Genomic DNA, 27,542 nt, shown 5'->3' with positions numbered 1-27,542 from the left:
TGGGCCACAGCCGATCAGAGCCAGCACTCAGCCTTCCAGCCCGAGGCAGCGTCGCTTTCCCATATCACAGCAGGTTCAGAAGAGGGAGGGTAAGTGTGAGTGGGGGCCCTCAGAGCTGGGACAGGAACCAGCAGGCGGTCGCATGCCCTGGGGCTGGGCCGCACGCCTGCACCCCTAGATCATGCCGGCCAGCCAGGGCGGCAGGAAGAGGCCCACGGTGCCCAGCAGGCAGACGATGATAAACATCCAGAGGAAGATGCGGTCGATGACCATGGCCACGTACTTCCAGTCCTCCTTCACCTGCAAACACAGACATCGTCATTCCCAGCGCCCCTGGCCCCACGGGCAGCAAGAGAACCTTCTGGAACCAGTGCGGCCAGTGGCAGGTGCCAGCCGGGTCCCCACAGAAGCTGAGCGGCACAGCGGAGCTGTGCAGGGGGAGGTGCAGCACGGAGGGGCATAGACTAAAGCCCATTACGCACGCCCAGTCCTCGCTGGACAGTTCCGCAGCGCGGGGACTCCGAAGCAAAACCAGCTCCTGCCCCCAGGGGCCTGGCCAGGAAGTCTCTGGGTAGCTCTGCACGCGGCCCCTGCCTCGCGCTTCCTTCTCTGCTGCCTCCCCACCTGGGTGGCAGCTGCCTAGGGGGACCCCGAGTCCCACCGGGCTTGGCCAGCACTGCCTTTGGGGTGGGCTGTGAGTGAGCACCCTGAGCCAGTGGCCAGGAGAGGCTGCGGCTGGCACGGGCTCAGGCAGCTGAGGCCTCGCAGGCTGGGCCCAGGGTGGAGATGGCTTCCCTGTTTCGGCGCCTCTGCCCTGATTTTTCAAAGTAATCACAGGCGTCCCGATGGGTTTAAACCGAACATAAATGCTAGGTTTACTTTCAGAAAACCTCAGAGTGAGCAGGGCCACTTCTAATGAAAAGCGCCGCCTAGGACTGAGTCCCAGGAAAGCTGAGCAGCAGCAGCCCCTGCCTTGAGCCTCTCCCTCCCTGTGCCCGGTGCCCCGGCCCAGCTCACGATGAGGCGGGCTCACAGACCAAAGTTTTCCGCTGGCCGGGCCCAGTCCCTGTGACTTTGCCTGCCCAGAGCTGGAAGCAGGTCAGGCCGGAGCGGAGGCAGCTCGGCAGTGGAGGAGGGGAGGCCGAGCTCAGGACTGGTCTCCCGAGGATTCCGGTCACACTTGTGATGGTGTCGGCCATTCCCTAGCTGCCCGCTCAACCACACGTCACGGGTCAGGAGCTGCCTCTCATTTCCAGAGTGCAGCAAAATGTGATCCCACAGCCAGCTTCTCCCAGGCAGGCCTCCGAGCCCTGGAACTTTCCAGAGACCTCCAGAATGGCTTCACACGTCCCAGGACTCACTGGTGTACTGAGGGGCAACGACTCACTCCTCGGGGTGTGGGGCACCAGACCCCTTCTTCCCAGAGCTCACTCAGCTCCAGGGAGACAGACATTGGGCTGGACGGGAGCTGTGCTGGACAGGCCCCTCAGGTGGGGAGGGAGGACAAGGAGGAGCCAGGACAGCGCAGGTGCCGGCCGGCGCAAGGTCCGCACAGAGGACAGGTGCTGAGGGTCAGCAAGGACGCCACGGCTGAAGTGGCGGAGGCTCCAGGCTGCCTCGTGAGGGCTCAGGCCCCGCCACCTGCAGCCCTCTACTCTTGGGCAGTCTGAGCCGCAGGAAGCAGCCCTCCTGGCACCGCAGGGTCCTGAGCCTGCCCGTCTGAGCTAGGACTCAGTCCTGGAGACCCCACATATGACAGGCAGGCACATACCCAGAAGGGTGGTGCCCATAGCCCCCAGGGACTGCCCCGCCCACCTGCTTTCTGGCCCCACTGCCGTCTTAGGGAGCAGACACCACCCCTCCCCATGGGGGCACCAAGGGGGGTCTACACTGGGGCTGAGGGCAGAGGCAAGAGCAGCCTCACTGTGTTTTGGGGAAGGTGAGGTGGACATCCACTGGGTATGGTTGCCTCGGAATTCTGTGGTCAGTAACGGTCTAATGCCGCACCCTTGCCCAGGAAGATCCTGTGTGTGCCGGAGTGATGTGCTGGGGGCCACCCTCACCCTGCCACCCACCAGGGCTCACCAGTGCTAGTGGCGTAAAGGGAGGCCCTCTGAACACCTGCTACTCTGGGCCACCTGCTCTGCTTCACCCCAGCTCCGCACAGGGTCCGGCAAAGGCTACTGGGCAGGAGCCATGCTGTGCTCCTGGAGCCAAGCAGTCTAGAATCTGGGGCCTGGGCTTCTGGACCCTTCGCTAGAAACCCAGGCATCCGCTGTTCATTGGGCAGGGAGCCTCCCACACACAGCCACGGGGCAGGAACTTACCGAGAAGTCTGCATCTTCTGCCTTCAAGTGGTCTGCGATGTACTGGACGCCCTCCACGGCCCGGGTCAGGGCCGGCGACAGGGGCAGGTGCTGGGGTGGCACTTTGGTGCTGCGGGCCTTCAGCACGGTGACCGGGGACATCGCAGAGGGCTCCTTCTTGCAGGTGCATTTGCACGGAGAGAGCAGATCTAGGGGTGGGAGATCAGCCGGGCGGGCCTTCAGCGAGGCCGCGGAGCCAGCAGTCTGGCTGTCGGCCTGGGAGGCAGCACCTTCCTGGGGGGCGCCGCAGTACTGGATGCTCTGAGACCGGCACCGGACGCCCTCCGCCACTTCCTGGGGGCTGGCCATGTGCTGGACACTCAGGGACCTGGCTTTGGTGAGCCCTGGGGCTCCGGTGCCGTCCAGCGGGGGGCGAGGGCCAGGTGATGGGCAGGGGCTGGCCTTCTCGGCCTCTGAGGGCTGCAGGGCAGGGGTCTGGGTGGAGGGAGACTTGCAGGCAGGCTGGGATTCCACCGGAGTGTCTGGGGGGACGCAAGAGGACAGTGTGGGTGACGGGCCCCGGCTGCGCGGGCCGCTCAGGACGCTGGGCTCCCCCTCAGGCTCGGGCCAGAACCGCGGGGCGTTGGCCATCTTGTGCATGGACTCGATGAGCCGCCGGCAGTTGTCCTTGACCACAGACGGCCGCTTCATGAAGAGCAGGCGCGGCACGATGTCCAGGAAGACCCTGCGCACCCAGGCGGGCATGGTGTGCGTGCGCGGCGAGCGGTGGTGCACGTTGAGCACGAAGACCGTGATGATGATGGACAGGGTAACAAAGATCATGGTGAAGAGCAGGTACTCGCCGATGAGCGGGATGACCAGCGAGGTGGACGGGATGATCTCGGTGATGAGCAGCAGGAAGACGGTGAGCGAGAGCAGCACGGAGATGCACAGCGTGACCTTCTCGCCGCAGTCGGAGGGCAGGTAGAACACCAGCACGGTGAGGCAGGAGATGAGCAGGCAGGGGATGATGAGGTTGATGGTGTAGAAGAGCGGCAGCCGCCGGATGACGAAGGCGTAGGTGATGTCGGGGTACACCTCGGCGCAGCACTCGTACTTGCGGGTGTTGTAGGTGCCCACGGCGTCCACGATCACCCACTCCCCGCTCTCCCAGAAGTCCAGCTGGTCCACACGGCTGTGCATGCTCACCAGGTCGATCTTGGCCTTGTCATAGGTCCAGGACCCGAACTTCATGGTGCAGTTCTGCTGGTCGAAGGGGAAGAAGGTGACGTCGATGCTGCAGGAACTCTTGTAGATGGCCGGGGGTGTCCACTGCACCCGCCCGTCGTGGAACAGGTGGGCCTTGGTGAGGTGGGTGACTGCAAAGTCCCCGTCCGCGCTGGCAGGAAGAGAGGAGGGGAGTGAGGCCCTCACGTGCGCGCACCCGCATGCACCTGCACGGTCCTGTATGCAGGACTTGCAGCCTCGTCCTGGGCCGCCAGTCCTGGGCAGAGCATAGGACTTGTGGCATGGACACTTGGCCCCAGGCTGCCACCTGCCTGTCCACCCCCGAGGTGAGACGGTTCAGAGCACACAGGGCCAACCTGCGCCTGGCACAGGGTGCTGCTGTGGGCGGTCCTAGGCCCAGGGGTGGGGCCAGTGTCTGCGCTCTCCCCACGCCAGGCTCCTGCGGCCTCACACAGCTGCACCCCCACGTGGGCACTGGGCAGCCTCCCCCAGACCCTGGGGTAGTATCTATAGAGGCAGAGACAGTGGCAGCAGCCAAGGCTGGAGCCCCGCCCAGCGCGCCCTGAGATCTTTGGCTAAGAAGCTCTGATGGGGAGCCTCATCGATGCTAACGAGCTCTCTGAGGTCTGATCCGGGGGCAGCAGCTGCCACCCACTGATCTTTACACTGCAGAGGGAGGACCATGCCCTCCTGAGCCACGTTTCTCCTGCCCATTCCTCCGCCTACCTTCATCCCTAAGCCCCCATGTGAAGGCCAGGGCTTCTCAAGGCCCTGAGGGAAGGGCCTGCTCCTCTGGGCTCTGCCTGCCCACTTAGCCTGCACCTGGCCGGCCCTGTTGTCTGACCCATCATGAAGCCATGGTGGCCACCTAGGGCCCCCAGGGACCTCCTCTCAGGTGCCAGCCCCGCCACTGGCTCTTCACCCTTAAGGGCCCCGAGATCAGAGTCCCCCATGGGCCCAGCTGGTGCCCAGCCGGTCCTCTGCCCCCGGGAACTCGTCCTGGTGACACCGCTGGCCCTTCAGACGAGGGAAGGAGACCCTGCCTCCACACAGGCGTCCCAGTGAGGCTCCTCCGCCCACCGCCTGGCTTCTGCGTGGTCCGAGGTTCCCTTGGGACAGCATCTTGCTGCACAGGTCAGCCCATGAGGAATGGGGCGTGGGCTTGCCTCCTCCTCCCAGCCCGGTCTCTCCAAAAGCCAAGCCTCGGCCTTCCCAGGTACACGGGTGGATCGCGCCCTGCAGACCCACTGTGGGAGGACGTGAGGAGGGCTCCAAGCCCCACGGCTTCCTGCACGGTGCCCTGGCCTGCGGCCTGCTTCTTGCCCTCAGCGCTCACAGCCCAGCTCGGTTTCTGGGGACTCTACCGGGGACCTGGCTCTCTGTGCCTGGGAGTGCCACCTCTGGGGTTGATGTCAGCGAGGCAGATGTTACCCTGTGCGAGGACGGAGGTCCCAGAGCGGCAGGGCAGCCCAGTTCCCTATCCTGGCTGTGGAACCTGCTGCCTCCCCGTGAGGCCCCAGCTGTGGAGGGGTGAAGGCGGCTGCCTTCTTCTCCCGCAGGGCCCAGAGGCCCAGGGCATCCTGTCCTCAGCACCAGCAGCTGCTGTCCCAGGCTGGCTGCCCAGGTGGCGGTGGTATACCCCTGTAAGCTCCACAGCATCTCGGAGGCCGCAGGAGCCTAGGGGGTGTGGGTGTCTGGGCTGAAAGATCCAACCAGAAGCCCATGCTGGACTTGCTGGCCTGGCTGGAGGCTGGGAGCAGGTGGGTGGGTTCTGAGCTCTGCCCCAAGGTGGAAAGGCCCCACCATGTAACTGCACTAAAGAGGTCAGTGAGACCCTCTGCCCACTGTCCAGCACCAGATTGGGGACTTCTGGGCCCCTGCTCTAAAGGGAGGCTTGGAAAACCTCCAAGGGATAGCAAAGCCTCCCTCGAGGGCTCCCCAAGCCTGCAGAGGAGCTGGGCCCCTGCCCACACTGGGGCTGACCGCCGGGCTAGTGGCTACTGGTTGCCCCTGAAAATGAGCCTCCTCCTGTGGCATGGCACAGGGAGGAGGAAGCTGTGGGAGGCAGGGGGAGAAAACGGGATTGGGGGACGTCGCCTCCTGAGCTCCAGTCCAGGAGTATTTGGTCCTGGTGACTATTTACACAGTCCCACAACTACCCTCTGCCTGGCCCAGTCCTACCTGGTGCGTTTCCCACCTTTCACGCAGGTTGTGCTGATTCGGTGCTTGGCCCCAGGGCGGGGTTGGGCCAGCTGAGTGTGGATCCCAGAAGGGCCAGGAGGCCGGCAGCCTCCCCGGGCCCCAGGACAGATGGGGCAGAGGACAGCAACTTCCTGCCAGCTCCTGCATGCACGCTGGAGCCTGGGGGAGCCTTCCCTGGCCAAGGCTGTAGCCACTATTGGACTCAATTAATAGGAAGAGGAGCCCAATCGTTCTTAATCAAATGGGACTGTTTGTAGGTCAGGCGGACGCCCTGCGGCTTGGATGGGGCTGTGGGCAGATGGCTGGGGCCAGGGGGTGAGGGGCTTCCATTTGCTGTCTTTCTAAGTGCTGTGGGAACGGCTGCCTGCTCCGTCCAGGCTGGAGAACCGCCCCTGGGTGGTCAGCTCAGAGAGTGGCCGTTCCTGCCTTGGGGGCCTGTGGGAGCCCAGGGGAGGACGAGTTTGAGGACACCGGCTCTCGGGAGGCCACCCTGCCTTGGCCAATCTCTGGAAAGTCACCGTGGCTGCCAGGCACAGCCAGCGGGCTGTGTGAGCTCAGCTCCCGGTGCCTGGTGACCGTCTGCTTGCTTGGGAACTCGAGGAACCTGGCATGTGGCCGGGCATGGAGAACCAAAGCTGCCCCAGGCCGTGGGCACCACCAAGGCAGGGCCCCAACTCCCCTGCCCTCAGGCCACAAGGTGGTGACCAGGTGGTGCAGCCACACTCATCTGGTGTGACGCCTCAGTCTCCAAACCCACCCGACGCTGGCCTGAGCCCCCACGACAGCTTCCCTAAGCTCTGAGCCCCACGCGAGGCTGGCTACCCGCCGCCCAGGCCCATGCTCACTTGTTGTAGAGGACAATGTCGGGCCGCCAGATGAGCTCGGAGGGGATGCGGATGGAGGTGACGTTCTCATAGTCTCTGGGGTCCCAGCGGAGCTTGTAGTCATGCCACTCCTGGGGGGCGAGGGGCCGAGGTGAGGAGCCGGGGAAGGGCAGGGCAGGGCCCCCTCACCGGCTACACCACGCCTCCACGTACCTGCTTCACCCACACGTTCGTCGTCATCATCTGGTTCTTCTCGTCCTAGGGGGAAGAGAAGGCACTTGAGACCCCGTCCCGGTGTCAGGACGCCTCTCTCCAAGCCATAGCCACGGGCACAAATGGGGCCAGGCTGGATCTCAGCGGGGAGTGAGTACCTTGTCTCTGGTGGCAACCAAGCCCAGGACGGTGGCCTGAGGAGACTTAGGCTGAGGGACAAGGGCCCCCTAATCTTTCCAGAAGGAAACAGGGACAAGGCCCAGCCTGTTCTCTGCCCCTAGGACATCACTTCACTGGCCTCCCCTCCTCCACCCCATGCAGGCTCTGGCCGGTCTCCCAGGCTGCTTGCAGGTTGAGCCTGCTTCCCAGAACACTGGCCACCCAGCGGCCTGGACTGGTGCCCCCAGCAGGACGCTGCAGAGTAGGTGGGATGCAGAGCAGAACATGTACCCCTCTGCCTGCCTGGGTGCGGCTGCCCCCAGCGCCCGCATGGCCAGCTCCGGTCAGAGGGGCGTGCAGTGGGAGCGGGCTCCAGGGTGCTGGGTGTGCCCTCTGCCGCGTCCACCCAGTCCCTCGTGGCCGTCACTCCCCAGGCCCTTGGTGCTGCAGAGGCAGCAAGGCACACTCTTCAGGACTGGGTGTCAGGTCAGGGAACCACTGGGGGTTCTCAGCCTCCTCTGCAGCTAAGGCCCGGTGTGAACTCACACATGCGGTGCACTCGCCCTCCCCTAGCACACAAGCCCCCCAGGGGCACAGGCCAATGGGGTGCTGGGGCGGGAGCACCAGCCCTCAGCCCCTGGGGCCAGGCATAGGCCCAAGGCGGTCCCTGTACGCACACATGTGGCTGCAGGCCTCTGCAACACCCAGCACGTCTGCACACATGTGTGCATGTTCACACATGTCCTTGGCCAGCTCCAGAGCAGAGGCCAGCGCCAGGAGCTATGGCCTTTGCTGGAGTCTGGGCATGAGCTACGCTCTCCTGGACAAACTGGGGGCCCTGAGGCCGAGACTGGAGCTCTGAGAAGCCACCAGCGCCACTGCTGTGAGGTGCCACTTCACAGTCACGTTTGCAAACCTCGGCAGAGCTGACAAGCCCCAACATCTCACACTGTCCCTGGCTGGGGCCAGCCAGGGACCCCGCAGGGACGGTGTTAAGGGCTGGTTCCTCAGGGACACCTGCGGTGGAGGTGTAAGTGTCTAGCTCTGAACAGGGACAATGGGCTGGGGGCTCCCCAGGGGGGCTGAAGGCCCTCGTGCTTCCAAAATCTTGGGGTGCTGCCTCTCACTTAAGATGGCATGGCTGCTCCCAGCCCACATAGGCAAGAACACCGGGGTGGCAAGGGAGCCAGCCCTCCTGCACGCAAAGGCTCCTCCTCTGGCCAGAAGACTCAAGCCTGTCCCGGCAGGGGGTGGCGTGGGCCTGCGGGGATGCTGGGGTCCCTTCCGCGGTCCACTTCCCTTCCCCAGATGCAGGCCCGCCCTGGACCTGAGAGCTGAGATTCAGCAGTAAGGCTGGGGCCAGCCAGGACCCAGTGCAGGGAAGCCCAAACCCTTCCAGCCAGACAGACCCAGACCACCCAAGGCCAGGCCACTCACTCCAAGGCTACGCTCAAGGCCCGCATAATGGGCCCTGCCCTGGGTGCTGCTGAGACTCAAAGCAGGACCAGCCAGGCTGTGCAGCGTCACCAGATGGTTGCCCTGGAGGTCAGTCCCAGCCCGGCCATGCCTGGCCAGGAGGTGCGGGTGCTGGCCGAGCACCTCTGCCTTGCACGAGGCCCAGGCCCCCTGCAAGTGCTTCTGGGCTCTGACACTGTGATCTCCGAAGGCTCTTTCACTGTCGCCTCGGTTCCACCCACACTGCAGGGGCCTCTGCCTGGCCCCCAGGTGTCCTGCCAGAGAGGCCAGCATACCCCAGGCAAACAGAACCTGACCGAGACTTGCCCATTCCTAACCAGTGGACATTCAGGGCCTCTGGGACCAAGCAGAGGTCAGGGGTGCCACAGAGTACCAAGGCGCCCAACGTGCCCCACTGAGGCATAATAGAAACCCCCAGGGCCCAGTGGCTGAAGGCCATGGCACTGCCCCCACCCTGGGCATTTTTGCTTTCTGATCTGGAAGGCACCTGGCTCCCTATGAAAATTCGGCCCCTATGTGGACAGCAGGGAGGGGAGGGCTGGGCTGTCCTGCTGGGCCTTGGGCAGGCAGAGTGGGTGGCTAAAATTCTGCCCCACCCGCCACAACTGGACACACAGCCATATGAGCCTTGGGGTGCCCCTGCCCATCCTGACTGCCCTCCTGTAGGACCCTTCCCTTCAGGGTCACCCAGTCACCATGCATGACAGCTGGAGCCCCACACGGACCTACCACGTCAATGAGCTGGGCGATGGACAGGCCGAAGCGGACAAGGACCACGTCTGAGATGTTGGCCACTGGCCGGGACCACTTGTTGTAGCCAGAGAAGAGTGTCTTCAGGAGCCGTTCCTCCGCATGGGCCCGGGTCTCCAGGCGGCCACTCGCTGTGGGGAGAGGGAGGGGCGGCTCTAGGCAGAGGGTCCAGGCTGCCCCTCCAGCCTACACCAGGCAGGCTCATCCCTTCCTTCTGGTTCCCTGCACATGCCTCCTGGCCCAGGACCTGCAGCAGCTGCCTCTTCCAGACTGCTCCGGCAGGGTCAGGCCTTCCTGGCACCCTGCACCTGGCCAGGGAGCCAGACAACCAACCTCACAAGCACTGATCGGGGGATTCTCCCCATGTATCTTTGGAGGGAAAGGTTGTATCTTCAGTGACCAGGAGAGACAGAGGACGTGGGATAACAGCAAAAGCGGGGTGCAGAGGGCATGGGAGCCCCCAGGGGTCAGGGAGAGAGAGGAAGAAGGGGAGTGAGGACCCATTCCACCCAAGAGCTTGCTTCCTGCAGCTCGGGGCACCAGAGATAATGCTCACAAGGACCTGTGCCTGGTGGCTGGGCCTGGCACAGTGCTGCAGGCACCCTAGGTTCTTGCAAAGGCCAGGGGGTGCCCTGCCTTGGCCCCCGCTCTGAAGTCTGGGGAGGGGTTCCTCAGGCCCACCGGTGCTCCCTGTCAGTCTCCCCACCTGGTCTGGGGGCCTCTGTGCCACCCTGGTTGGCTGCATCATGGAGGGAATAAGGGCAGGAGGAGAGACCCCTGCTCCCTCCTGGGTCCTGCTCCCACAGGTCTCAGACGGGACTTCGGAGGAGTCAATCCTAGACCCCTGGGACCCCGACTCCAGCCCAGAGCACCTCCCCCTGCTGTTGACCAGTAAGTGCAGCCGGCTGCTTCCCAGAAGCCCAGGGGTTAAATTTCCTGCAGGAAGCCCCTGAATGGGGTAGGGGCGCAGTGCTGCCCAGGAGATGGGAAGGGGAAGGGGTGGAGGGAGGCTGAGGAGCAGAAAAGGTGGGGTGGGGGCTTCCAAAGGCAGAGGCCATCTCTGATCCCCTAAACCAATAGCAGTGAGCAGGGTCTGCAGAAACATTTGGCCGGATGGATGCCCCTCCCCACAGGCCCACCTCTATCCAAGTTGGAGATTCTGGGTCTGGTTTCACAATGGAGCTGGGGTCCCACACACACCCGCCAAGCCCTGCACGGACATTTGTGGGAGGTCGACTCCTCCAGCCCTTGCTCTGTCTGCGCCGCAGGACCGCCAGTGCACCTTGGGTGCGGAGTCTGTGGCCGCCCCGTTGCGCGCACCCGCGGCTTGGCACTGCAGCCAGGAGCCTCCTTTGGCTCCAGGGTCCCTGGCGCCCGGGCCAGGGCGAACAATAAGCGCGTTCAGCTCCCCAAAACTTACCGGGCAGGAGGCCGGTCCCCAGCAGCAGGAGCAGCAGCAGCTGCGGCAGTGCCCGGGAACCCCGGGGCTCCATGGCACGCCAAGCGGGCTCTAGACGCGGGCGGCTCCCGGCTCCGCCGCTCCCCCGCTTCGAGGCCCCAACTTCATGCCCCAAGTCGCAGGCGTCTGTCCCTGGGCGGATGGCTGCCTGTCCCGCGGGGCGCAGTGGCGGCAGGGCTGGAGCGCAAGGCTGTGGGCTCAGCGGCACGGCCCCGCCCGGACCTGCTGCCTTCAGCCGCTGGGAGAGGGGAGGAGGGGGAGGGAGGGAAGCAGGAGGGGAAGGAGGAGGGGGAGGAGGAGGGGGAGGAGGAGGGGGAGGAGGAGGGGGAGGGTCGCGCACAGGAGGGGCCTGGAGGCCCTGGTCCGCACTGTGGTGGGGTGGGGGGTAAAGTTTCCTGCTCCTCCCCGGGCTCTGGACATGCGTGAGCCTGGGTTGGGGACCCCGTGGTTACTGCGTCGATGGCAGGATCCCAGCGCAGTCGGACCCTGCCCCCCACCTTCCTCTCCAGCCCTCGGCCCCTTGCCTGCCTGCAAGGGTGGGCTCTCTCATCCAGCTACTCTAGGCTAGCGGGCGGAACGCCCAACTCCATCACCCACCCGCCTCAGCCTGACTGCAGTTTGGAAACCACACGTCTCCTTTTCCAGCGAGACATTCCTGAAGGAGCCCGTTGCGGGGCGTCCTGCCTCCCCCTGCCCCAGAACCACCAGGAGATATCCCCTGGGGAAGCCAGGCCCTGCCCCCTTTTACTGGGGAGTGGAAAGACCCTGATGGCCCCCCTGCAGTGCTTCTTGTCCAGCCAGGCCAGGGTCCCTCACACCCCCCAACCCCCTTGCAGCCTATGGGTGCCTTTCCATGCACTGTGAGCCTGAGCAGAGCCGTGGACATGGGCTGCACAGCAGGGTCTGCGGCCCAGGGGCTTGGAGAACAGATCTCTGGAAAACCGACCTGGGGCCCACGACTTGCTTCTCTGCAGATGTCCATGCAGGGGCCTCCAGTGGGAGTCAGGAGAGGCACTTTGTGTGGCTAAATCTCCCAAGGAGAGGGCAGCAGAAACCTTAGATCCGAGGGCCCTCCCCAGGCCCTGCAGCAGGCACCGTGCCAGCAGAGACCTCGGTGTGCAAGTGGGGTGGAGAGGCCCCTGCCTCCCCCCACAAGGCCGGGAGGCAGTGCCCGCCCTTCCCCAACCTCCTTTTCAGCTCTCACGGGCCCTTGCCATGTGCCCAGCCCGCTGGCCAGTCGTTCTCTGCGGGGCTCAAAGCCTCACACACCTGCTCTGAGACCTTGTGTCCACTGTGTGGGCAGCACCCTCAGGCAGAGCTTCCAGAATGCTCAGGGCCAGCTACCCTTGTGCCTTCCCAGACGTGGCCCATGTGTGTGGACGCACGGGCTCACTGTGCCCGATGGCACCCCTGAAGGGTAGTTTCTTCCTCATTTCCACTTTGTCCAAGAGGGCACAGAGAGTTTTGCCACACGTCCAAAGTCACGCCACCAGCAGTGGGATTCCCACCTCCTTTAGAGCCTATGCCCTGGCCTCCTGGCCCCAGGCAGTGTCCGGGAAGGCCGCACCTGTCCTGCTGCAGTATTTCCTGGAGCCAGGGGAAGCTTGACGGCTCACATGCGCAGGTCTCCACCCCTGCTCCTCACCCACCCCAGCTCCTGGAACCTTCCAGAATTCACTGTCACTTGACGATCTAGCTCTGTGCAGGGGACCAGGAATTCTCCAAGCATGCTGCGGATTTGGTCCAACAAGCAGCTGGTCTCCTGATCTGCCCAGAGCAGGGGCGCAAGCCCTCATGGGGCCACGCTCGCAGACCTGCACTCCCCATGCAGGAAAGAGAAGGTGGCAGGTTGGTGTCTCCCGCCTGGAGGGAGCCACAGCTGAAGTTTATTGGGGTTCCTCTGTGAGACACCTGCTTCTTATGGTCACAGGATGACCCCGCAGCACCCGGCTGAGCCAGAGCTGACCCCATGGGCCCCTTCCAGGGCCCTCCCACCGGTCTTATCTGGGCACGCTGGCAGGGGGCTGCCACCATTGACTTGGCAGCAGAAGGGGGCAGGGGCAGGGCGGCCTCACTGATAAGGCTCAGTGCCAACGGGGCGTTGTGTCCTCACCTGCAGCCAGCCAAGGACTCCTCTGGGGTGAGGCTGCTCTCTCCTGCCTCGTCATGGGGGCTCACACTCCCTCCTCCAGCCCAGCCCCATTCCTGTGAAAGTTGGGGGCCTCCTCTGAATAACTTGCTGGCTGGGGGAACCTTACGAGAACCCAGAGCCAGGCACAGGGAGGCCACACGCTGCGCCCCGCTCCGGGGACTGCTGGGTCCGGTGCAGCCCCAAATCTGATCGCTCTCAACCACCTCTAATGCAGGAGGCCTCGGACACACTACGAAGCTCTAAGGGCCCTGGGTGGGGCTAAGCGTGAGCCTCATGTCCTGCTTGGGGTGGGCTCTGGGACTTGGCCCAAGTGGGGCCAGGAGGACCCAGCGCTCCCCAGAGCAGCTCAGCTCAGCCTTCCTTTCCCTTTGGCCAAGCAGCCCCACAGGTGAATTCACCCAGAGCCCGCTGAGGCCGGCAGGCCCGGCCTCTCGCCATGCTAGAGTCAGCTCCGGGCTGCGTGCTCCAGCTCACACACATCTGTCTGCCCTGGCAGGCTCTCCCCGTGGACTTGCTAATGCAAAAAGATTAATCAGTCTAACTCATTAATTTTGCATGGCTCCTCCCTCCCCACCTGCGGGCTGGGAAGGTTGTCTCGCAGGAACCTAGTAATCAAGGCAGCTGAAATGGGTTCCTGTTACAGGCCCAGAAAGAAAAGCCCCATTCAAAGCTGAAGGGACCGCTCTAGGGGAGAGGCCCTGGTGGTCCTGAGAGCAGAGCTGCGTGCCCCCCGAGGGCAGGGGTTGCAGAGCACCCCCGCCTCCCATCCCCCAAACTTGTCATCGCCTCCCAGGCGATGTCCAACTGGACAGTCATTTCTGCAGGCAGAGGTCTCTGGGGGGATGTCCCCTCTCCCCTCCGCCCTGTGCAAGGACATTTCCATGGTAACCATCTGCTGACCTAAGCGGGACTCATGTAAATAAAGGTGGGCCTCCAGGCTGCCCTGAGGAGCAGGCGCCATCTGCGGGCTGAGGGCAGGTTAGGAGGAGGAGCAGGGCTCCTGCTGACCCCTGGCCCTCTGAGCTCTCCATGCCCCAAGGGGGCTTCTTCCCAGTCTCTGCCCAGGCCCCACCCACAAAGGGGGGGTCGTACCTTTGTCCCACCCGGGGACTCAGCGCCTGGCTACTGCATTTCTTTCTAATGAGCCCTAGCCAACCTTTAAAAACCAAGCATCAGCCGGGCGTGGTGGCGCACGCTTGTAATCCCCACGCTTGGGAGGCAGAGACAGGAGGATCTCAGGTTAGAGGCCAGCCTCAGCAACTTAGTGAGGCTCTCTACAACTTAGTGAGAACCTGTTTCAAAATAAAGAATTAGCCGGGCGTGGTGGCGCACGCTTGTAATCCCCAAGCTTGGGAGGCAGAGACAGGAGGATCACACAGGTTCGAAGCCAGCCATGCGCACTGGCTTAGGAGACCCTGTTTCCAAATAAAAATGTAAAAATAGGTCTGGGAGTGTAGCCCGGAGGTAGAAGGGCTTCCAGGAACCCCAGTACCAAAAAAAAAAAAAAAAACCCAAAAAAAACCAAGCATCCCTGGAAAGGAATGGGGGGGAGCCTGGAGCCCCCCCCCCCCCCGTGAATTCCCAGCTCTGGGCTTCCGCTGTTGCTGGGGCCAGGTGCTTGCGAGGTTGGGAACAGGTGGGGAGGGGAGGAGGCAGGGAACACCTGGCAAGGGGATTCCAGGGACTGCGTCCACAGTGGCCCTGTCCTGCGGCAGCTGGACCCATCTCTAGGCTGGACACTGGCCGACTGAGAGGCTCATGCTTGGATGGGTCTTGGGCAGGTGGAAAGGTGAATTGCAGAGCCCAGGAAAGAGGAGCGGAGGCCCAGTGTGGCAGGCAGGAGGGGCCCTGGGGCCTGGGAAGCGGCCCACCCTCACCTCCTCTGGGTCCCTCAGCCCCCAGGTGTGGTCAGCGGTGAGTGGGCTTGGCAAGGCCTCTGCCCTTCCCTGGAAGTGGCCTGGCTGTGCCGAGTTCTGTCCCCCGCTCTTGCCAGGGTGTTGGGGAGCCAGGCCTGGTCTTAGGCTCAGCCCCTGCGGGTGTTAGTGCACAGCCTGTCAGGAGCACCCCCTGCGCCCATCCAGCATGGCCCTGCAAGGCGGAAGGGGCAGAAGCCATGTGAGGGGCCGGTGCTGTGCCAGCCCCAGGTTGCCTTCACAGTGCAGGTGGACTAGTGACCTCCTGGGTGAGCAGGCATCCACTGGCCACCCAGGCCGCTCCCTGCCCCTAGGCCCGAGCCAGCCCAGCGCCCTGCACAGGAAGTGCCTCTCCTGGGCGGATAGAGAGGGGGAGTAGCTGGGCCTCTGCCCCCACCTTTTTTTTTTTTTTTTAGCAAAAATTTTGGAAACGGGGACTGAAATGTAGCTCAGTGGCAGTGCAGTTCCCTTGCACACATGTGGGCTTGAACCCCAATATGGAAAGTAAGTGTTGGAAACTATGAAGTGCAAAAGAATTATGAGAGTTGCTCCCGAGTTCCCAGAGCATGCCGTCCTGTGGCACCCCTGCTCCCGGAGACGGCCATGCCCACCCCAGGCCCTTGCAGAGCCTCTTCTTGGGCTGGCAGGGGCCCCAGAGGTGCTAGGATGGCGGTGGGCCAGTGAGGGTGGCCGTGTGCCCGGCAGGGAGGCCTGTGGCCTTTCCAGCACCACTACCCCAGAACCAGGAGTTTCTCCATGGAGCTGTGGATGGTAACTGAGGAGGCAGAGCCTGGCTCCTCCCAACACCAGAGTCCCCCCAAGCTCTGGTCAGGCCCTGTGTGGCAGCGGCGGGCAATGGGCCACGGTGGAGCTCCTCCTGGCCCAGGGTCCTTGGCAGCCTCAGCCTGTGGGCACTTGCCGTCCAGGCCAGCTGGGGTCCTTTCTGACAGGATGCTGGCCAGGGCAGCCTCTGGCCACAGCTGGAATCTCCGCAGGCCCATTCCCCTGGGCCTCCTTGGCGCCTAGGGCTCCCGTGTGCCCAGCTTCCTGGGAGTAGACGATTGTCTTCACAGACTGGCCACTGCTCTGTCCCGGGCTGGGCTCCAGAGTCACAGCGGAGTGTATCTGTGCCGCCTCCATTCCCCGCGCCTCTCGCTAAGCAGTTAATTACCCATAAATACTCCAAGGAGGCTCTGCAGGGACTAATGAGCACCTGCCCTCAGCCTTGCTGTGGCCAGGGTGGCACTGGCCTGGTTGGCAACAGAACTGTGCTCCAAGCCCTGGCTCTGCCCTGCCACCTGGTGTCCTCAGCCAAGGCACCGCCCTCTCTTGGCACTAGGGCCTCAGCCGTCAGTGGACCCTGAAGGCCAGGGGTCCTTGTGTGGGTGGAGGGAGGGAGTGATGGCCAGGCTTCCAGCTCCCGGCCCTCGTGGAACCTGGGCTGTCACTGGGTCCGCCTGGTGATTCTTCTGAGCTCAGAAGCCCCGGGCAGCTCACCCAGGGTCCGAGCACAAGCTTCCTGGCGCTGCCTGTTCCCAGCCTGGAGACCCAGCCAGGCCCTGCAGCCAGGGCTGAGGCAGGCAGCAGGGCAGGTACAGATGTCAGGCTGCAGGGAGGCTTGTGTCCTGACTGGCCACCGGCACAGAAAAGCCCCTTTTTGTGCCCGCTGGCTGCCTGTGAGTGGTTTCCATCCCGAGTCCCTCAGAAGCCACCTCTCCCAGCGCAGAGGGAGAGGACAGAGGGGCAGAGGGGCCGGCCCTGGCTTTGCTGCAGAGGACGGGGTTGGGGAGTGTTCTGATTCACTTCACAGACTGATAGCACTGGCCCAGCCAGAGATTTAGTGACCCTCCAGGGAGAGTGCTAAGCCCTTCTGGAAAACTTCCCTCCTCCTCCTGCGCCCCAAGTCACCTCGCCCTCTCTGGTGTTCTGGTACCAGGTAGAGCCGGGACCCCTGCAGTCCCCCACAGGACTGGTGCCTGGAGTCCCTGCAGGCTGGGCCTCTCTGGGCCAACAGAAACGCCATGTGTGGGCTCAGGCCAAAGCTCCCACAGATTCTGAGGGACAAAGCTGACCGTGGTAGCTCTGGATACCCAGGGATGGGCTGGCATCAGGGCCCCTCCCAGGGTGAGGAAGCCACCCCTAGGATCCTGACGGCTGCTGGGAGGGAGGAGGCCAGTCCCTGCAGCCCCCAGAACCTGGGATGGGGAGGAAGTCAAGAGTGGGGAAGCCCCAGGCTGCAAGAAGGGTTGTAAGTGGCCAAGATGCCCCCAAAGCAGGCCCCAGATCTGGAGCCATAGACGGAGCAAGGGGCAGCAGGCCTCAGGCTCCTCCTCCCCAGGTAGGACACTGGCCACTCGGCCTCCAAATAGGAGCCTGGGCCAGCTCTGGGCAAAGGGGTCATTGGTAGAGGGAATAGAACCAATTGCCTATGAACCAAGCATGTCCGTGGTCCACAAGTCTCAACTGCTATCGTGGGGATTAATAAGTAGTCCTAGCCGGGGGTGGTGGCCCACACCTGTGATCCCAGCACTGGGAAGGCTAAGACTGGAGCATCACAGGTTCAAGGACAGCCTCAACAAGTAATGAGACTCTCATCAACCTACTGAAGCACTATTTCAAAATAAATAAAAATAAAATAGGGCTGGGAGTGTAGCTCGGAGGTAGAGTGCCCGAGTGCAATCCCCAGTGCTGTAAAAACTAAAAATAAATAAGCTGGGTGTGGTGGCGCACGCTTGTAATCCCCGTGCTTGGGAGGCGGAGACAGGAGGATCGCGCAGGTCCAAAGCCAGCCGAGCTGGCTTAAGAGACTCTGTTTCCAAATAAAAATATAAAAATAGGTCTGGGAGTGTAGCCCGGAGGTAGAAGGGCTTCCAGGAACCCCAGTACCACAAAATAATTAATTAATTAATTAAAAATAAATAAAATGCTGTCCTGTCGATGGGGAGGCTGGCGGACTCCACCTGCCTTGGGTTTCTGAGCCCAGCCCCAGCCTAGCTCCATGCAAGGGGTTCATTTGCAGCATGGAGCACTTTCTCAATTTCTGGCATGTTCTAACATTTGTCAAACCAGATGGATTGTCCCCAGCATCTGGGAAGACATTATTATTCTGTCCCTCCCGTGATGTCAAAGCCAGAGCCATCTGGTCAGGCAGAGGGACCCAGGCCTCAATTCTAGGGTTCCCCACCTCAACACCAGGGCCCCCCACGCCCCAATTCCCCAAACCCACACCAGCACGGCTACCGCTCCAGCTACTTGCTGCCTCCAGCCCTGCCCAAAGCTGTGTCCTAGACACCACGCCCTGAGGATGTGTCTGCTCAGGGGAGCTCCCAGTCGGCTCAGGCTCCGGTTCCTTATTGACAAAGACCATCTACAAATAGCTCCTCATGTCACCCATCCAAAGTGCTTGTGTCATTTCAAACGGAGCCCAGGAACCAGCTCAGGCACAGCAGGGCCAACTACCTGGGCAGGGCTGCAGCTCATGAATATTCATGGTCTGGGGTACATCTCTGCGGCTCCCTAGTTACCTTGAATATTGAGCCCCTGGCAGACTCTCAGCCCCTTCCCCAGCCTCTCCTCCTCCAGCAGCAGGGAGGAGCCTCGGCCTCCCTGTCTGCACCCGGACTGTCCTGGAGCCGGCACCCTGCCCCAGCTCACTGTCTCTGAAGCGGGCGACACGTCCCTGCCCTGTTCTCCGGGAGGCCCTGGACCTTGTCCCAGTTCTGGTGGGGATAATTATCCTGGCGTCCATTTGCAGAGTTTAAAAACGATTCCTCAGTGCTGGAAACGCAAATTTGGCTGTGGTGTGTTTTGATGGGCTGGCACGCATCCCTCCCGCTGGCTGGGCCCCATCCGGGATGGCCGTTTCCACTACTGGGGAGCAGAAGGCTCCTTCTCATTGGCAGTTGGCGGCAAGTGCAGCTGTGGACGGGCCACAGTCGCTGCAAGCTTAGACACCTGGACGTCCCCAGGGGCTGTGCTGGCCAGGGGGAGAGTCTGGGCTCAGAGCCCGGGTTCTGGCTGCCTACAGGCCCTGTGGTGAGGCACCCAGCCTCCACCTTGGGGAAAGGATCCTGAGGAACAGGGGCCATGGAGGGGGAGGCGCTGGCAGACAGGAAGGCACTGCTCCCGGCCTGGAAACCACCAGGGCAGGTGGCCCTAGCGGCGGCCCTGAAGGGGACTCTGAGCATGCCTCAGCTGCAGGAGGGGGCCGGGGCCCTGCAGCTCAGCGCTCCTGTTCTGAAGGGGGGAGACCCGGGACCCCAGAAGGCCTCTGGGACCCTCAGGACAGCAGCACCTGGCCTGCAGGAACAAGGCAAAGCCTGGGGCGTAGGACGGAGCAAGGCTGTCCCTGATTCCACTCGCTGAGCCAACACCGGCGGTTGGCAGTCCCACAGGATGTGAAACCAAAGCAGACCTGCTCCCCCATTCCAGAGCTCAGCCCTGGGAAGACCTTCAGGGCACAGGAAGGGGATGGCTGAAGTGCCTTGTCCACAGGCCACAGGCCCGCAGTCTGCCCTGCTTCCCTCTGCTCTCCTCTCCCCACAGGTGCACAGCCGTTCTAGAAGATGCCGAGGCCCTCCCTGCACACCTGCCTCACCTTCCTCCCAGCCCTGGGCAAGCTGGATGCCTCTTTGCATCCAGATCTGGGATAAAAGGCCACCCCCCTCGAGAGGGCCTCCCACATCCCTCAGAAGTCGGGCCCTGCCATTCTTTGTAGGGAGATGCCGGATGACTGTCTCCTGTATCTCTGCAGCCCAGGAGGCTGCACCCACATCTGCCTTGGGCATCCCTGCCCCGCTTCCTGTGTGACTGAAGGAAGGCAGGAGGGGGGTCGTGGGGGCATGGCCTTCAGTGTGCATATCGGGGACCACCCGGAGCCACTGGCCCCCACAGGCCTGATGGAGAAGCCCCGTTGCGGCCGAGAAAGCTTAAAAGGAGGAACAGGGGATTGACTTCTTACTTTGAAAGTCCCACCCCAGGACATGAATCCTGGCATCCCAGAGGCAGCCCCGGAGCTGGCATGAGCCGGCAGTCCCCAGGTGCCTGACCCCAATCTTTCCCTCAATTAAGAGGCTCTGAGAGGCTTTGAGGTCAGCACCAGCTCTGGGTTGGGTTTCAGCCTCGTCTGGACTGTGCCAAGTGCAGGGCTCAGAGACAGCTCCCCTGCGCCCCGTGGTGCAGTCGAGGGGAGGAAGCCTAGCCTGCCCGCCCTGCCCTGCGGTCCTGCCCAGCACTCTCACCTGTATGCTTGCAGAGCCGAGGACAGAGGGCCCGGGGTGGCGCGTCGCCCTCTGCCCCCGGAAAGGGAACCCCGGGCTCCAGCAAACGTGTCTGTCAGGAGACTCATCCCTGCGGCCACTACTGTTAGAGTCTGCAGCCCAGTCCCCCATGCAGACCCTCAGGTCTCCTGAGACCCCTGGCCTGGGCCTCACTTACGCCTAGGGAAAACCAAGCCCCTACCTAGCGGCTGGGCAGTTGATGGGCGGCAGCCAGCAGTGGCAGTCCAGCCCCGACGTTCCCAAGGTCCAATGGGTCCCTCCACCCAATGGGGACTCCCCCGGTGTCCTCATACGCAATGGAATCACAGTGCTTAGTGCTTGGTTGAGGAGTTAGAAGAGCCGGAGATGGTGGCGTCTGGGCACAGGGTGTTCCCTCGAACTGTCCTGGGAAAGGCCCCAGGGCAGCTTCTCCTTCCCGGGAGCCAGGATGCCCAGGAAGCCCCGAACAAGGCCAGACGGGCTGGCAGGGCTGGGGACCACGGAAGGGGCCAGGCCATGGGTTTCTCTGGGCTAAAGGTGGAAGCCACTCCATATCAGGTTGGTAAATCCTCAGGCAGCCCACCTGCAAGGAGGACGGTGTGGAGTTCTGAGGGAGGGGCGTCAGGATGGGCTAGAGGAATCTTCCCCTCAAAGCGGCCATAAGCCTGTGCTCTTTTGTCGGTTGTCAGCCTGTTCCATCCAAATCAAACCCCGCCTCAGGAGCCACGTCAGGAAACTCTGGCAGGGGAGACCGGCTGCTGCTAATTAAGGTCTCTGCACTTTACCTTGCCTGCTTAATTAGCTGCAACACCCCCTCTGCCCTAGGGGGCTCTTTTCCGTCTCCTGCGGAGATGCCCGGGAGGCTGAGCCAGGCAAAAGCAAGTGGCCCCTTCATCTCCCACCACTGCGAAGGCACGGGGCGCTCAGCTTGCCAGCCAGGCTGACGCAGCTGCAGCAAAGATGCTTCATTCAGAGAGAAGTGTGATTTTAATAGGATTTCTGTGCTCCAGGCTGCCCTTGCAGGACGCGTCCTAGGGAGGAGGTGGGGGTGGGAAGAGTCCCCTGGGCAGGACCAGCCCCTCTCCCCACCTCCCTGGGAGCCCCGGGTCTCATGGAGGTGACCTTTCAGCAATGCATGAAGGGGCCTAAGTCACCTGGACCCCAAGATGCATCCAGAGGCTGGCGGGATTCTCCCCACCCGAGGCTAGGGCATGCCTGGTGTCCACCTACCTGGCCTAGCCCAGGGTCTCTCCACCCCCCAGGCTGCATGGCATGTAGCCATGGCACCACAGGCCGCGGCTCCGGGTGGAGCTGGGAACTTTGTTCTGTTCACAGGACTCGACTTCAAAAGAAAGCTTGCATGGTGGAGCGTCTATTTATAAAACAGAAAAGGCAGAGCTGCCTCGCTGGGGCTGGGGGCTCTGAATCAGGCCAGCCAGACCTGTGAACAGACTGCTCCAGTCCTATATCTCCCAGCCCCGCCCATCCCGCTCCCCGCACCCCTCAACCTACACTCCCCAGCCCCACCCTTAGCCCCATGCCCCATCCAACCTGCACAGCCCTGCACCCACCCACCTTATCACCCTGCATCCCACCAGCACTGTACTCAGCCTTACCCAGCCCTGCACCCCAACCTATACTCCCCAGCTGTACCTCCTAGCCCTGCACCTCCCTGCTCTATACTCAACCCTGCACCAGCCCTGTACCCCAGCCCTGTACCCCCAGCTCCACCGCCCAGCCCTCACCCCACCACAGGGCCCTCCTCCAGCCCCATCCTCAGCCCTGGCCTGGGTTCCAGACGTTTTCCCAACAGCCAGGCCTGCAGGACACAGGTCAGACACACACTGCCAACGCTGCTGCTCTGTGGCTCCGGATTTTTGGTTTTAAAAATTTTTAGCAGGTGGTAATGGTAATTGAACACTTCTATGAACTAGGTACTCCCGGGTCCATCCGATTTCCCTTTTTACTCATGTCTTTGAATTTATTTTAGTCCCACAGTTTAGAGAGGAGTTCATTTCCCTTGGGAAATATTTTTTAAATGATCCAGATAAAGGAAATCCTGTAATGACTACCAGCGTCCTGCTCCATAGGTGGCCTGAGGGTGGTCTCCAGGACAGCTGGATGCTCCTACCATGACACTCTTGAAGAGGTGTGTGTGTGTGTGTGTGTGTGTGTGTGTGTGTGTGTGTGTGCACGCGCTCGCACGTGACTTACCCCGGGCCAGGTGGGAGAGAGAGCCGGTGACCCTGGGGCGGGTCACTGGCTCTGGGCAGCAGGCTGGGCTGAGAGCACGGTGAGCGGTGCCTGCTTCCCTCTGGGTGGCCCTTGCTGAACCAGCAGTCAGAAGCCAAGGGGTGCCCTGAGACGCCCAGGGCACGAGTGGCGGGTCTCTGGCATCTCCCACATTTTTTTGGTTGGCTTTTGTTCTTTTTGTCTTATTCATCGTGAACAATTCCCCCGGGTCTCCCTTCTAGCTCATCAGGGCTTGGCTCCAGTCTCTCTGCTCTGCTATTGAGGCCGTCCTTGGGGCTTTTTATTTCAACGCTGCATTTTCTCAATTCTGAGATTTTCCATTCTCTGTTGGAGATGTTCCATTTTGCCGTCCACTCTCAAGGTGTTGGCCCTTACTTCCTGGAGCATGGTTGTAATAACTGCTGTATTTTTGTGGGGGGTTTTTTGTTGTTGTTCTGTGGTACTGGGGATGGGACCCAGGGCCATTCTACCTCTGAGCTACATTCCCAGGCCTATTTTTTATTCTTTTTTTTTTTTTTTTTGTGGTACTAGGGATGGAACCAAGGGGCCTTCTACCTCCGAGCTACACTCCCAGACCTATTTTATATTTTTTATTTGGAAACAGGGTCTCTTCAGCCAGCGGAGGCTGGCTTCAAACCTGCACGATCCTCCTGTCTCAGCCTCCCAAGTGCGGGGATTACAAGTGTGCACCACCACCCCTGGCTTTATTCTTTATTTTGAAACCGAGTCTCTATGACTTGCAAAGGGACTCACTAAGTAGCTGAGGCTGTCCCTGAACCACAATCCTCCGGTCTCAGCCTCCCGAATGCTGGGAATACAAGCGTGCTCCACCCTGCCCAGCTATTTTTGACTTTTATTTTGAAACAGGATCTTGCTAGGTTGATGAGAGCCTCACTACTTGCTGAGGCTGTCCTTGAACCTGCAGTCGTCCTGTCTCAGCCATCCAGGTACTAGGATTATGGATGTGCACCACCGCACCCGGCTAGGGTCTGAACTTTGATGCCTCACTGTGGGTACGCTGCCATAACCACCCCAGTGTCCCCACACTCAGGGCAGAGGGAACTTCATTGCTGGGATCTGCTGCCAGCCAAGGACAGAGGCCCAAGGACAGAGGCCAGGCTGGGAGGACTCCTCAGCCTGCAGAGGAGGCGGCCTTGGGCGACCTTGCCTGCTCCAGGAGTCTGTCTGCAGTGGACACTGCTGAGACGCAGTGAGGACCAGGGGAGGCGAGAGTGCGTGACAAGGTCAGGGGACTTGGTATCGCTCCTCAGCTCCCCTCCCGGCACTCGAGGAAAGTGCTCCCGGGAGCAGAGGCTTCTCTGCGGAGCCCCCCCACCCCCAGGTGGACCACAGGGCTTGAGGCCAGGGCGATGGAGGAGGGCTTCCCAGGAGAGGGAGGCGAGGAGCCCGCCCCCTGTGCACCTGTGCAGCCCCCAGCTGTGCCTGCTCCACTCCACCCCTCAGAGCCCCCCCCGGACAACGTCTCCTGAAGTCAGACTCGCAGGACTAGTGCCCAAGGAAGAAGACTGCCCACCGCCACCTCCTCACTGCCCAGGGCAGGGCCAAGCCCGGAGAAGACCCCCGGCCGCTCTAAAGCACTGCTGAGAGCGCCTCCTACAGGCCTCCCTGGGGCCCATGCCCGCTCTTGGTGCCCGGCCAGCAGGTCACTCAGCATCTCCAGTGCAGCAGGTTGGCTGGCTGCTGCCTCGGCCAAGGGCACACCTTGACCTGTGCCCAGGGAGGGGCCCACGGTCCTCCCTCTCCCTGGATGAGTTGGCCCGGGCCTTGCTTGGGGAACAAACATGTTCGGTGCAGCACAGAGGGGGGAACGCATCCCTCCTGGGAGGTGGACAGAAGGGCCCCTCCCTTCCGCTCACTGCTGGGAAGCCTCAGAGCTCAGTTGTGTCTCCTGGGCCTCAGCTGGGGCCCAGGCCCAGGGGCAGAAGCACACCCACAGACCACACCTCAGCCAGCTCCATCTGCACTCCCAGACCAGCCAGGAGGCAGAGGGACTGTCCTTTGCGGAGAGGGCTGTCAGTGAACTGATGGCTCTGTGCTGATGTGGACGGCTGGTGTGAGTGTGTGGCTTTTCTCCATCCAGAGGCTCTCCCGTTCGCCCAGGACGTGCCCCCCACCGCCTCCTCCCGCCCCGCTCTGCTCTGAAACCTCATTCATCTTTCAACACCTCATCTGAGACCCTCCGGGACCCATCCCCCACCCCAGTAGCCTGTGCGTGTCTCCATAGCAACTTGCACGTGCCTACAGCCATTTCATCAGACTATGCAGTCCTGACTTGAATCCTTCACAGCCCTGCAGAGGGGAGGGCGTCCATGACCCCAACACAGCCTCTCAGGGGGAAGGGGATGGGTGCCACACACGCCACTCTTGCCCCACAGCACCCATTTGTGACCTCACTCCCTGGGTTGTCCTGAAGGAACAGGAAACCAAGGCCCAGAGTGGGACCCTCTCATTCCGCCATGGTGAGAAAGGGGCCCGCGCTGCCTGTGACAGTCACGCCCCTCACGTTTTCAAGGACACTCTCAGCCAGGTGCGGCTTGGCTCTTCCCAGTGAGAAGCCATCCCTGTCCTGACCCCCACCCCAGGAACAGAGGCTGCCCTGGATGACACAGCCCAGACACATCCTCCCGCAGAATCTCATGTGTCCCCTGGGTGAGGGGCCAGAGGCAGAGCCCACAGTCGGCTCCCTCTGTGATTGAACCTGGGGGCAGGGGTAAGTGGGCCGCCTGGGTGCCCACTCCTGCTGAGCAGGCATCAGCCCTCCCAGTGTGCGAGTCTTCTGGAGCAGCTGATGGACTGCCTGGCAGGTGTTTCCCCCTGATAGCAAGGCCGTCCTGTCCACCAGCATCCACTGTCGGTATCTAGGGCGCCCTGAGCCGGCATGGTCTCAGCCAATGTCAAGAGCCGTCCGCCCTGCGGCCAGGGCGCCGGGCACAGCTGCGGCCCACCCCCGCAGCCTCCGCCAGCTGGGAAAACCATGAACCTGGAAGCCGAAAAGGCTCCTTCCCCGGCAGCCGGCACCTTCCCCAGAGGCAGGCGAGGACCTGGAGTGGTAATCTTTCTTTTTTCTTTCTTTTTTCATTCTTCTTCTTTCTTCTTTCTTTCTTTCTTTCTTTCTTCTCTCTTTCTTTTTTTCCTTCCTTCCACTTCCTTCCTTTCTCTCTCTCCCTTTCTTTTTTTTCTTTCTTATTGTTTTTTGGTTTTGAGGTACTAAGGATTGAACCAATGGGCATTTGCCTCTGAGCTACATCCCCAGAATAATTTATATTTCATTTTGAAATCAGCCTCATTAAGTTGCTAAGAGTCTCACTAAACGTTCAATCCTCCTTTCTCAGTCTTCCAATTTTTTCTTTTGGTAGTAGTGGGGGTTGAACCCAGGGCATTATACCTCTGAACTATACCCCCAACTCTATTTTTTTTTTTACTTTGAAGCAGAGTCTTGCTAAATTGCTGAGGATTGCACTAAGTTGCTAAGGCTGGCCTCAAACCTGCAATCCTCCTGTCTCTACCTCCCAAGTACTGGGATTACAGGCACGTGCCATTGTGCCTGGCCGAAATAATTTCTGATGTAAATGTCTCTGCCCATAAGACATTTTCTGGGCCGTACCTTCATGTAGGAGTGGGGGCCAGCTAGCCCCCACAGCTCTGGCCTGGCAGCTCCTTCACTCCTGTTCACTTGCACCACAGCTACCACCCTCCCCTTCTGGGGGGCAGGCATCTCAGGCTGGGGACAATTTCTTGGGGGACTGTGGGGTCAGCGGGCCCTGACTTGGAGCTGCAGGCTGGGAGGAGTGGGAGGGGTGCGTCTTGAAAATCTGCCCCTGGAGATGGGGGAGCTGTCCAAGGTGCTGACCCTTTCTGCTGCGGGGGGGGCGATTTTCCTCCTCCCCCCACACCCCTGCACTCACCCCGCCACCTGCTAGCTGTCCTCTTCTCGCTCAGGCAGGACATGTATTCCTGCCCACATACAGGTCCCATTTGGAAGCCCAGCAAAGGGCCCAGTTTCCTCTTCTGTGACGTCTGCCTCTTCTGGCCAGATGCTGTCAGGCCGGGAGGTGGCACTTCCCAGGCTCCGGATGGCAGGTCTGACTGGACGCTCCTCCAGATCTGTGTCCTCTCCTAGGAGAGAGGTGGCAGTTCTCCAAGGAGCACCCAGAACCTGACACCCAGGGTGCCCCGTGTTGACCGGCTAGGATGAAGCCCTTTAAGCCAAAATCAGTTTGGGGTTGAAAAAGAAATTGAGACTCCTGTTGCGAGGTGGATTTTCCACACTTGGCCTCCCTTCTGCAAAAAGGGAGGCTGGAGGGAAACCTCCACCCAGCCCAGCTCCAAGCAGAGCAGAGCCTGGACAACTGCCGCAGCTGTTGCTGCAGCGCCACCTGCTGGGAGTATCTGGGAGTGCCCTGTGCTGCCAAGGGAGCCGGGTGGGGCCCGCAGTGGGTGTCACCCTGCCCGTTAGGAGTCCCGGTCCACCATATGGTTCCGCCACAGTCTCTTCCTTAAAGTGAGTCACCTGTGCCCCCAGGTGACTACCGGACCAGTCCATGTAGTTGACAGTTGGTGCAGCCTTTGGAAGGGAGTATCTGAGCACTCATTGGATGAAGCCGACTTAAGGGACGCACTTCTCTTCCACAGGCCAGGGAGTGGCCCTCCCCCAGCCTCCTCAGCCACGGCAGCCCTGAGGGTCTTTCAGGATGGAGGCCGACTGCGATGGCTGAGTCCTCCTCATTCAGCCCTGGGTATAACCCAGCCCCACCACCCACCCCACTTCCCACCTCATCCAACACTTGCAAAGACTCTCAGCTGCTGCCACGTCAAGACCGCGCTGCTGGGCATCTGGGACCTCCCACATGGGGAGGTTCTGCCAGGTGTGCTGGACAGGTGCTCAGGGGATGGACGGGTAGGGGCAGAGGCCCAGGAAGGGAAGTAGGGTAGCCATCATGAGACAAGGACTTCATCAGGAGCAGAAAGCACAGGGGACCAGTGGGCAGCAGCGGGTAGAGCTGCCCTCCTGCCTAGGCAGCTGGGGAGCATGGCCCCCAGAGCCTGTACACACCCGCAGCAAAGGCCTGGGGGCATCAGGCCAGCAGGCAAAGGCCAGGGCCGCGTGGCTGGCTTGCTGGGGCCTCCTAAACTGGAGACAGAGCAGGGGGTCCACAGACACTGAGGTGGCTGGAGAGAGGGAGAGGAGAGGTGCGTGGGCAAGATCTCTGCACACGCCCAAGCAAACTGCCCAAGGACCCCAAAGCCACATCCAAAGGGTCTGAAGGAACAGGACCCACACTCACGTGGGGCCAGGGATGCTCCCGCA

General features: G+C 61.8%; 1 protein-coding gene across 1 annotated transcript; it reads right to left on the bottom strand.

Moving 5' to 3' along the window:
- Positions 1-174: 174 nt before the first annotated feature.
- Positions 175-10,671, bottom strand: CHRNA4 (cholinergic receptor nicotinic alpha 4 subunit; the record flags this gene model as incomplete). The annotated part of the gene is made up of 6 exons (XM_080716213.1): positions 175-300; positions 2,328-3,705; positions 6,602-6,711; positions 6,794-6,838; positions 9,158-9,309; positions 10,599-10,671. The coding sequence occupies 6 exons, from the start codon at positions 10,669-10,671 to the stop codon at positions 175-177; spliced, it is 1,884 nt and encodes a 627-aa protein (XP_080572339.1).
- Positions 10,672-27,542: the final 16,871 nt, after the last annotated feature.

This window comes from Muscardinus avellanarius (assembly GCF_963383645.1).
Source record: "Muscardinus avellanarius genome assembly, chromosome: 19".
NCBI lineage: Eukaryota > Metazoa > Chordata > Mammalia > Rodentia > Gliridae > Muscardinus > Muscardinus avellanarius.
The sequence above is the reverse complement of the archived record's forward strand: the minus strand, read 5'-3'. Positions and strand labels throughout refer to the sequence as shown.